General features: G+C 33.1%; 2 protein-coding genes across 3 annotated transcripts in view; both read left to right on the top strand.

Moving 5' to 3' along the window:
* LOC123672955 (Krueppel-like factor 6) overlaps positions 1-6680 on the top strand; it is a 522109-nt gene extending 515429 nt beyond the window's left edge. For both annotated transcript variants that reach the window (XM_045607324.1, XM_045607325.1), the window contains one exon: positions 2110-6680. In XM_045607324.1, coding sequence (XP_045463280.1) covers positions 2110-2285 — 176 coding nt within the window. In that variant the 3' untranslated portion in view covers positions 2286-6680. The remainder of the gene's footprint in view (positions 1-2109) is intronic.
* Positions 6681-11446: 4766 nt separating this feature from the next.
* LOC123673375 lies at positions 11447-11791 on the top strand. Its single transcript, XM_045607861.1, has one exon. The coding sequence runs from the start codon at positions 11447-11449 to the stop codon at positions 11789-11791; it is 345 nt and encodes a 114-aa protein (XP_045463817.1).
* The last annotated feature ends 606 nt before the right edge of the window (positions 11792-12397 follow it).

Genomic DNA, 12397 nt, shown 5'->3' with positions numbered 1-12397 from the left:
AACTACAAAAATAAAAGATATAAGAAATTATTTTGACTTCTAACAAAATCCATTTGGTCCGTATACTAAGGACAAAATGACATACTAGTGTCTAATAGACATAATGACAAACATAATATTTGACTGCAAAGTTCGAAAATATGAAGGTTTTGGTTCTCGAGACAGTAGCATACGATGTATAAGCCCAGTGAAAACACTGCATGCAACGCAGCCACTGCTCACCAGGTATGAAACGAAAAAAAACGTCATTGCAATAAATTCAGGGGCAGTCATCGATATCTTTATTTTTATTGTTAATTTGAAACGGTTCAGTGTCGAATTCTTCATCGTCAACGACTTTTTTTATTTTTCAACGGCCTTGTTTTATTTACCACAGGGTTTTTTTTATCATTGAATAATGTTTCAGTAATTTCTTGTTTCTTCTTCTTGGGTGGAATGGTCGCAGCAGATTTAGCCTTGGTTTTGTCAAAATAAGGCGTTAACAACGTGCATTTGCGAGCTTCTGGCTTTCTTATGCCTTGTCACTGAGGAAGTGGTGAAAGAATTTCATTAGGAAAGGATATCGTATTTTTTACAAGATACATACCAGAATTTCACGTTATATCACGTATGGTCGTGCAAAATGAGTTCAAAACAACATGAAAATGTGCTCATTTGTTCCATGTGAAAATCAATCAACAAAATTTCATATTATTTCCGAAAATATATTTTCTTGACATGGATCGGACAAAATGACATACGTTGTCGTTTTGTCCATCAGGATAGTATGTCATTTTGTCCGATACATACTTTTTATGATATTGAAGAATAATTTCAAAACAAAACTAATATCCATCTTAAAACTTATACATATTATTACCAACAAGAAAACATTAAAAAAAACAACGAATATCGTAATGAAACTCTCCAGAAGCAATTCAGAAACCAAGTAAACAAAAAAAATTCAACCGACCTAACCACATTTGTAGCTATTGCACCAGTGAAACAGACAGTGGGATGTCAATTTCTTCGCAGGATTGCCATCATCGCAAGCAGAAACTGAATCACTGTGAAACCCTGAGCTATACGGCACCACTTTTGAAAAAATTCAGAAGTTCATTTTGTCCGCATATGTCGTTTTTTCCGCAAATGTCGTTTTTTCCACATTTCCCCTACTCTTCCTTCTCAACGTGTCACTATTTGGTGCGATTTTTGGGCAGATTGTGTGATTGTGATTGTGGCTCAACAGACTGAATATATACGTATATTAACACCTTTCTTTAATATGTTAATGTTAATATTAAATAAATGTAGGCCTGGTTAATCGATCGTCTAGAGGTATGATTCGATTACCTGGCCTTTCATCTTTTTCTCCGTGACTTTGTTGAATTTGCAATAATTGAACTCTTTTCAATTATTTACATCTATTTACAAAGCCTTACCTATACAGTACAAACTCAGTATTGAGAATATCCTAATTACGTCTTAATTACAAGTTTCTCACTACGGTACTGAATTTGGTCTTTAACTAGTTTGTTGAGCATTCGTTTCGAATGCTTCGTTTATCACGTCACATCTTCGTTTATCACGTCTTCATCGTACTTCAAGTTTTCGGTCGTCTCGTCTTTGATTTGTTCGCGACTCGTCTTAACCTAGTCCGCGAACCGTCTTTACGTCGTACGTCTTAAGTTGACCGACCGAACTTGACTCGTCTTAGACTTAACTTGAACTCTTCTCTCCTTCGTCTCAACTTTTTTTTACTGTCTCTCTGCCGATTGGAACTTACCCTGTCCCGAATACCGACCTCCCTTCTTTCGGCTTGACCACACCCTTAGGGAAAGTACCATCCCCATGTCCAATAAGAGCTTTGCCGTACCGCCCACAAAGATCTTCGCGGATTCCTGGAAATCGAATATTCTCGAAGGACTAGAACCTGATACACCAATTTTTATATTTTTCACAAATAATTTGAAATAAATTGATTCGTTGAATTGTTTTTACAGAATTTCTGTGAATTTTTTCGAAATGTATTATATCAAGCAAACCTTCATCATGAATGACCTATTTAAATTCAATACTTTTATATTCGAACAGTTCATTCTCGCAACTAATTACGTACTTTTTTTCTAGGAGAAAAACCCTACAAGTGTTCGTGGGAGGGCTGCGAATGGAGATTCGCCAGATCGGATGAACTCACCCGCCATTATCGCAAGCACACCGGAGCTAAACCCTTCAAGTGTCGCCACTGCGATCGTTGCTTCAGCCGAAGCGATCATCTAGCTCTGCACATGAAGAGGCACGCCTAAGGACCTTGTCGATGAGGCTCTGGTCTCGCTTTGCCGTGTCATCTGCATCACTGCCAGTTACCAATAGTGTATCATAATATGTGCTGTGAGAAAAGTTTTATTTAGAATCAAGATATCGAGGGATTAAAACAATTAGCCAGTATAATATAATAATATCGAAAATAAGTCGAGAGATGACAAACATTCAATCTGGGGGCAAAGTTTTTCTAATTCTCATTCATATCTGAAATTATTCTGTTGACAATAAAAAATCGAAAATATTTTAAAATAAACAACAATTTTTTCGTCAACGCTATGACTTCCATTCGACTGATTAGTAGAAATGTAATGTGTTGGCTGAACAATCGTTATAATATTCAAATAATTTTGTTTTAATTCAAAAAGAACATGAAATGACTTGATTCCAATTTTTCTTGAATGATTCGAGTTCTGTCAAACTTCAGCAACAGTGTGGTGTAACAACAACATACTGATAAATATTAATTTGAAATCTATAGAATCTAGTCTACTTTCTAAAAGCAATTCATTTCGTTGTCTATACCGAAATTATTCAATTCTCAATTCATTTCATTACTGAAGAATGTACATAAATGGGAGTACGTCTTCGATAATGATAAGATTTCTACGAAGAAAAGTGCCGTAAAGTAAGTAAAATTCGAACAGTAATTTTTAATTTGAAATTTCTCATTGGAGAAATACTCACTTTTCTCCATAAAATATAACTGTTATTCTAACTGCGCCATATTTTATCAGGTACAATGATAAAATATTTAACAAGTATGCTCTATAAATATGTATTTCAAAATTCACTCCACCTGGTTATGTGAAAAGCTGAGTTCAATAATTGCCAAAAAAACAAAATTAGTGATTCAATTTCATTTGAGTCAACATTCTCAGACATATTTGAAAAGTTAAAAACGCCAAACACTTGCAGTACTTCAGTAACTAGAAATTTCTTCTCAATAAAGAAATATTATTACTTTATCTTTCAATTTTTTCCATTGTCCTATAGTTTTTGTTGAAATATATTATTTATGACCAGAAAATTGACTCAAATGAATTAAATGTATTCAAGAAAATAATTACAAAATATATAAAAAGAAAATCAAATTTCATTGAATATTATCAATTATTTCATCTATATTATTGAAATTCAGTTCTGTCAGAAAAATTTATATTAATTACAATTAAAATTGAGTTAGATACTTTGAAGCATGAGTTAATGTATTTCAGTTTCTTCTAGTTTTGACAAAAAAGGACTTTCAGATACTTTTCAAAAAGAGCTGTAACTTAAAAATCTCAGATACTGAAAAGTCTCATTCGAGATACCCCATCTCGTACTTCAAATGTTAAAAAAATTTTAAAAAGAGAAGAAGAAGTATCTAATTCAGCATCTAGGAGAGTAACTTAAAATTTGTAACTTCGCTTTTCAAAAGTAACTTTTACAGCTCTTTACACCGAAGTGTGTTGAAATAACAGATATATTGGTATAACTATATTTATAAACTCAAAAATGCGTCTGATTGAAGGCTAACTTTTTATATTAGTTTTTCTGTTTCAAATTAGTGTTTGAATTTGCCCCCTTTGATAGCAGTGCTGATTCTGGAATAATTTTCAAGAATACATCTTTTTCTCGATAATCTTATCCTAAATATTCATTTCTCATAGCATAATTATTATGAACCTAAAAATACGAAAGGTGTGAACTCTTGGAGCCCATGTTTCGAGGTTCTTCCTCAGTGATGTTCTACCTGTGATCAACATCTCTGGCTACCAAAAGGCCAAAAACCACACCTAAATAGCATTTATTACATTAGATGTAAAATTTATATCCTCTTTCGTCGGTTGTTCGATGAATAGGAGAAAAATGTTCCGAAGATAGATTCAAAAATCCTTGTAACTGTCAATGTATATTTTTCCAAGCATAAATACAACAAATATACCTCATTTTTCTGCTCAATTTTTCATTAATTCCAAACAAAATCTGTAATATATGTACGATACCAAAATTGAGATTTCCAAACGAGTCAGTTACAAGGACAACCTGCTGATCAAGTTGTTCGTTTCGAAATCGAAAACATTTTTCTCGTATGCTGAAACGACGAAAGAGATGGATCTTAGTCATGTTACTAGAATTAGTGTGTACGAATGTGTCAAAGTATTAACTGAAGACTGTGCAGGCGCACATCGCCGGAATTTAGGCTAAATGTCACTGTTTGTAAAAAAGAAATCAAAAAAATAGGAGATCGAACAAAAATGAATTCGAGGAGAAACTGATGATAACAGAGTATTATAAAATAGTTAATTATATTTTTTGAGAAAGTGACCTTGAATGAAAACTTACTTTTTTCAATAAGATGCAACGATAACACAGTAAACAATATTTTGTGTACAACCTTCGCATTTCCGATACAGTAAATGGCGATACTCGATGCGTTCGTTTCAATCGTAAATAACACCATCTAGATTTTGATCAGTTCAAATGAAATTTGAATGCTCATGAGTTCACACTACAGGGCGATCTTCGGGAGTCTGCCGTTTTTGAATAATTGTCAGTTATTTCTTCTCGAGAATTAATTAATTATGGCAAGTAGCTGTTGAACAGCGCATATCTTTTAAGGGATGACCTTGAAAGCGTTCAGCAAGAACCATATGTTACTTTGAATCCTTCATGCCATTTATTTTTGTCAAAAATTTCAGATTCCCGTGGCTCGCCTTGTAGTTTTTAAGTGATCATTCGATCGTGATTAGAGCCGTTTCGATAAACATGTTCCCAGTTCAGAAGATGAAATTTTCTACTGTAACTGTACAGGATGAATTTCTACAGTTCCAATTTTTTTTTTTTTTTTTTGATTAGTTACATGAACGCATCGTTTCAACAAGTCGCCTACTTACGGCATTCCTTTTCGAAGCATTCTCTATATTTCTACGCCATACTTTAGGGTGAGTGAATGTTGTAGAATTGAAATTAAGAAAAATGTATAGATAATTTAGTGTTTAAAGAAGCATTTTGTACAGCTGCATGCTTTGTTAATTGATTCATTACATTTACTAATTAGATGTGCAAAAGGCAATTTTTTGTGTGCGGGCCAAGTGCGAATGACGTGTAACTGTAAGAACCTGTCAGAATCTGTTCTTCCGGAGACGGTAGTTTAGATATTAACACTTGTATATCCAAAGAGATTCAACAAATCTCACTTCGCAAACGAAGTGAAATTGTTAAAAGGAACCATCAAAATGTCAAGTTATAGTGCAATTTTTTTAAGTATGATAAAACGGGACAATTGAAAAGATTTTTTTGTGATAACGGCTGTCCTCAAGATCGTAGCCAAAACTGTTTGCATCATGAAGAGCATCAATCGTCTTCGGATATACAAGTGATTAGATTGTAATCTTCAGAGTAATATATTGATTAGTTTATATAAAAATTTTTTACCTGCTGAATGCGTATATGATGTTGATGTTTTTGATTCTTTATTGTATAATATATTATATTTCGATCGCTAGTTTATTTTGCTTCTATCTATTCCGCTGCATTTGTTTTGAAGAAAGAGCCGCTCAATTTGTAAAACTCCTGATTGTTATTCGAAGGATCGAGGAAATGAATTTTTACAGTCTGAATGCCCAGCAATCAGTTTTGAGTGGAATTGTGTAGGCTCATCTTTAATCCAGCTCTAAATCGATATGGACGGTTCCAACAAATAATTTTTAGCGATTGAAAAGTTGAAAATATTTTTAATTATCGAAGGGGTTTAGTGAACAATGGAAGGAAGAAATACTTATATGAATCATTATTTGACCTTGCTTATTTTGTTATAAGGATAAAATGTATATTGAAAATATGTTTTCATTTCTTCATCGTTGTTCTTCGGAATTAGGTGCTATAATTTTTTTTTCTGAGTGATTTTTGATATTATAATCACGTGTAAATAATGCATTATGTTGTTATACCAAAGATCGAACAATTGCAATAAAAATCATTCAAGGAAAATGTGAATATGGTTATTTGTATGTAAATATTTGTGATAAATGGCGAAATTATTAGTCGGAACTATCCATATATAGAAAAAATGTGCTGTCAACCTATATGTGACATTATTTCATGTTGATGTCGTGTTTCAGGTCATGGGAATATACACAACTCTGATAAGTAAAGAAAGTCCAAATGATGTAGATAATCAGAATAGAAAAATATCTCAGTTGTTCTGAATGTCTTTATTATCAAGTTCGTCAATATTTGAAGAATTAATTGAATGGAATGAATTCAATTTCAAAACCTATGTGGGTTTATAGCGAATAAGTAAATAATTTCGAAACTTTAGGCAATCGGTACTATGAAAATACCTTTTAGAAAATGTCATTATTTTTTAGATGTAATTTTGAGTTCTAATTCATCCAAAATGGAACAAAAGATATGGTGATATTCACAAATGATGAAGATGACTTAATTTTATATGTATTTGAAATATAAAATTATTGTTATATTTCAAAAATGAAGTTGCTTAGAAATTTAGGTAATTTTTCGTCAGAAATCAAAATTATTTGAACACATGAACATATCTATAAATTTTAATTATGCTTCAAATTCGAGATTTTATTAGATTTATTTAGATGCAATTTGGACTTTTCGGACAATTATCGATAAGAGCGAGAATTCCCAGACCTACTTGTTGTATTTAGTTGTACTCCCTCGCCGACATGGCCCAATCCACAAAAAATGAATAAAATCAATGAAACAGGTGGGAGAAAGGATAAATTTCAATTTGAGTAGTCCTTACTCTGACATTTGTTATAGATTTAGTTTCCAAATTCAAATATATTTCACAGTTGAATTTATACATTATTAATGTAAGATTTTCATATTTAATTCAATGAGGGATATGTGTTTCATGTTGAAAAAATACTATTATTCTAGATCAAGTGGATAAATTTAAATTCTCAGTTTGTAAATAAGGATTGCTAGGTATGACAAGAAAAGATCTCTCAGAGATCTATTTTCAATTGAATTGAACATTTTTGTAAGGATTTCGATTTTGTATTCCTCGGAAGTGGTGATAAAATTTTATAGGATATTCATTATTATTTTCCATTTTAATAAATCTCTACATGTAGTATAATTCTGTATGTGAATACTTTGATCTTTGATTCTTAGGTCTAGTAAAAAATACACACATTCATCATCGTGTGAAGATTGTATTCTACCCTTGAATGATTCGAGTGAGAAATTCCATAACCGATAACGGTTTTAAATGAAAATAATATTTGAATGGGTATGATACAATCTAATTACTACAATTCTGTTTTCATTGTGAAATTTGATTAAAGAATAAATGTTCGTCAACCTTTCAAACAGTCGGCGAGAATCCGTACGCTAGCTTGTATTTACGCAAAATAAACGTACGTTCCTGTTAAAATTATGCAATTGTTTTATTCCTTACCATTTCCTTATCCAGAAAAAACATTTAATGAAAATAATAATAATTGACTTCATTCCCGCAATACGAGATCAATACAAATAATTTCACAAAGAAAAAAACTTGAAAATTCAGTGTGAGAAAAGGAGGAGTCCAGTAATGCACCTAACTACAGGGTTATCAAATTTTGATGTTTCAGCACTACAACTATTAAACCAGAGGAGATCAAAATCTGATACCCCATTCTCGTTCTCTTTTTCTGAAAACCTAACAAGAGTAGTTAGTATTCATTTTTGGCCACCTTCTTTTTCTTTTCGAGTTATATGCGAAAATTGGAAAAATGGCGATATCGATCTAGTGTTCACATTTGAAAAAACAAAACTTTGGGTCATAGCTTCATAATTAAAAACCCTGTTACAAAAATTAACTCGCCACTGGATCAACGTAAAAAAGTGCATGCACCTATAATGTTATAATTTCAGATTTCTATCATCAGTGTTAGCGGAGATATGATTTTTTTTATATCGCCATTTCTCCAATTTTCGCTCGTAACTCAAAAACAAAAGAAGGTGGCAAAAAATTAAAACTGGTCGTGAAGCATCTCCTCAGCCTGCATTAAATTTCACAAACAGTAAATAAACGCAAATAGTCTCATAATACTACCTATTTGCATAATCGAAAATAAAAAAAAATTCTGCAATAATATTTAAAGAAATGTGAGTCCTTGTCACCACCATTTTTATCATAAGAATCCCATTAACTCATAAACCGTTATTTTTTACCCAAGGTATGGCATAGTCCTGAAATTGTCGTCAAAAAAGCTATTTAATAATGAATAAATACACTGGATGTGCCATTTGAAATAATAATGAAATAATAAGTAGTAGATTGTTTCCGGTATAACCGGAAGTTGTAGAGATCTGAAAATAATTTAGGGGGTGAGAGATTATTGTCTCAAACCCCAACACGACAATTTTCAGTTCAAAATAAACGTCTAATAGGCCATCGCAGTAAATCACCCTGTAGAAATTATTTTTAGTAAACTAAATAAGATTGGCTGTGCAATTACAATAACTGCAAGATACTTGAATGCTATACCATGCCATTTTCGGATCTGTCTGATGTGACTGATATTTTGGGAAGTAGAAACAATTGGAAAAATAGAAAAATCAAAGCCAAAAAACTAGAAAATACCTCTCTCTCAAGGACCAAAATGGATGATAGGACAAAGCGTGAAATAGGACAAGAGAATGGTAAATCGAGGACATTGAAATCTGAGACAGTATGGAAGATAGCAACTTGGAATGTGAGGAGCCTACAAGGAAAGGAATATGAACTGGAGGCCGAATTTGAGGATATGGGACTGGAATTGTTGGCAATAACAGAAACGAAGAAAAAAGGGGAAGGATCCATAAGAACAAAAAATAATCATCTATAAATCTACAGTGGAGTGGAGAAAACCATGAGGGCAAAATCGGGAGTAGGATGTCTATTAAGTAGGAGAATATCTGAAAGTGTATATGGGTGGAGAAATTGGTCAGAGCGGATGCTATCGGTGGAAATTAAAGATATAAATAATAAAATGAAAACAATAATAGTGGTATATGGTCCAAATGAAGATGACATCACCGGAAACAAGGAGAAATTTTGGGAGGATCTAACAACGATCACCGAAGAAGCAAAGGGAAAGGTGATTATATTGGGTGATCTAAATGGTAGAATAGGTAGAAGAGACAGGATGTATGAGGAGGTTATGGGACCATTTGGAGAAACGATAAGGAATAATAATGGTGAGTGACTACTGAGTTTTTGTTTACTCAATAATATGATAATAACAAATACACTATTTGAACACAAGGACATTCATAGATACACAAGGGAGGTTAGCAGTCGTGGAGAAAAATCAATAATAGATTATGTTCTAGTGCAGAGAGAACAAAGGTCAAGTATTCTTGATACCAGAGTGAGAAGAGGGCCAGAAATCGGAAGTGATCACTACGTGGTTATAACCAAGATTAAAGTGGATACGAACAGTAAAAAGAATGAAAACAAGGAGAAGAAAATAGAGCACGAATGCCTTAGAGCCTATAGACTATCAAACAGGGAAGTAGCAGAACTGTACAGGGTAGAAACGGAAAGAAGATTTGAAAGGGACCAGAAAAATGAACCTACACTGGAAAGCTTATGGAACAAATTTAAGAGTGTAGTTATAGAATCGACAAAAGCAGTTTGTGGAAGATAATTATGAAAAATATAAAAAACAGAGAAAGAGTGTCAAAACCCTTATAATATCGCTGAAGAAGGAAAAGTGGAAAGAGTTTGGGGAAAAAATGGAGAACAGCTTTCAGACAAATCAAAAACTCTTCTACAGAACTCTTAAATCAAAAAGAACCGAAGGAAGAAACGAATGTGGGAAAATAAGAGGTAAAAATGGAAGTTTGTTGACAGCTGATAAGGAAATTATGGAGAGATGGAGAGAATATTTTCAAGAACTATTGGATGATGGACAGAACGAAGGAAAAGATCCAAACGAAAAACCGGAAAATGTAGAAGTTAAGGAAGATGAAAGAATAACATTGGAAGAGCTAAAGCAGGCGATAAAAACATTGAAGAATGGAAAAGCGCCTGGATGTGACGGAATAACATCGGAAATGATTAAGAACTTGGGACAGAATGGATTGGAAATATTGTTGAGGATCTTTGAAACGGTATGGAAGGAAGAGACGATCCCAGAAGATTGGCAAACAGCATTGATAGTTCCGATATACAAAAAAGGTGACAAACAGGATTGTAGTAATTATAGGGGTATAACTTTATTGAGTACGGCTATGAAAATTTACGAAAAAATATTGGACAAAAAGATAAGAGAGAAAATAGAGACAACACTAGAAGAAACACAGAGCGGCTTTAGAAAAGGAAGAAGCATTCAAGATCATATATTTACCATGAAGATACTATGTGAAAAAGCAAGAGAAGAGAACAAAAAACTATATGTAGGCTTCATAGACCTGGTGAAAGCCTTCGATAAGGTAAAAAGAAAGAAGTTGTGGGAAATAATTGAAAAGAGAGGAATAACGGGAAAATTGATGAAAATAATAGAAAATATATACAGGTTGAATAAAAATCGAGTGATAAGCCTGAATAGAACATCACAGGTATTCTGTACGAAGGCAGGATTAAGACAAGGTGGAAGTTTGAGTCCGCTGTTGTTCCTAATATTTATGGATGAAATACTAAAGGAATGTACGAAAAGAACCAAGAAATTTCAAGTTGGATACAAAAATATGAAGATGGTGGAAATATCAGAGTGTGCTTTTGTGGATGACATCATGGTGATTACAGGACAAAAGAAGGATCTACAGAGAAACATGGAGATCTGGGATGCAGTGATTAGGGAGTTCGGGATGGAAATAAATAGGAACAAAACGAAAGTTATGGTGATAGGAGACCCTGAAGAAATAAAAATAAGGTTGGATGGGACAAGCATAGAACAGGTAAAGACCTTTAGATACTTGGGAGTGGAATTGAGTGAGGACGGGAAACAAGACATAGAAATCAATCGCAGGATAGAAAGTACAATAAAACTATACCACATCATGAATAGCAGTTTCATAAGTAAGAAGGAAATTTCCCAAGGCACCAAGATAAAAGTATAGGTATAAGGCAGTTTATAGACCGACATTGACCTTTTCCTGCGAGTCATGGGCATTGAATAGGAGACAGAAAAGTAGAATCAAAGCAGTAGAAATGAAATACCTCAAAAGAGTGAAGGGAGTGACAAGATTGAATAAAATAAGGAACGAGTCAATATGTCAAGATCTGGAGATAGAGCCATTACAGGATTTTGTAGAGAGAAGACAACTCAGCTGGTGGGGACATTTAAATAGAATGAACAACCAGAGGCCTGCGAAGCAAATATGGGAGGCCAAAATCCAAAAGAGGAAGAAAAGAGGAAGACCAGAGCAAACATGGAACAACACCATCACCGAAATAATTAATGAGAGAGGACGAACATGGAGAGAAGCAAGAGATATGGCTGTGGATAAAAGAGCATGGACCAAATTCGTACATGGGGGAGAAATCCAACAATGAAGAATTGAATTTTTTTTATTTATTTCTTAAATTATTGAAATATTCTTTTATAATGTAATATTGCACCCTACACCATTTTCATGGTAATTGGGTTTTTTGATAATATATATATAGAAACAATTGTAGCAAGCATTTTTGTTGTCCAAAAAAGGTAGTTACTGAGAATCATAAATAGGATGAATGTCAGTCATGCAGAGGACTTTTTAGAGAGAAAAGTATTTTTACTGCATATGGTCTTTACTCTTTATTCTATAGGAGTGCTCGATATTCCTAGTAAAAAACAATAGCAAATTTCGAAATAACAAAGATTTAAACACCAGATATGAAACCAGATCGATTAACATACATTAGCTTGAAGATCGACTTAGTTTGACTGAAGAAGATACGTCTTATATATTTAATAAATTGCCAATTACTCTGAATTTGTAGAAAATCATAATCTGTTAAAACAAAAATAAGAAAATTGTTCTTAGATTTGGAACTGTATACTTGAAGATGACTATATGAACCATGTTTTCTGAAATGTGCTAAACTTGACGTCACTTCTCTATTAGCTTTATGAATGCTTGTATAGGGTGTTTTTTTTTCGAGGTATATAACTTTGAG

This window comes from Harmonia axyridis, chromosome 2 (assembly GCF_914767665.1).
Source record: "Harmonia axyridis chromosome 2, icHarAxyr1.1, whole genome shotgun sequence".
Taxonomy (NCBI): Eukaryota; Metazoa; Arthropoda; class Insecta; order Coleoptera; family Coccinellidae; genus Harmonia; species Harmonia axyridis.
This window is presented reverse-complemented; position numbering and strand designations above follow the sequence as displayed.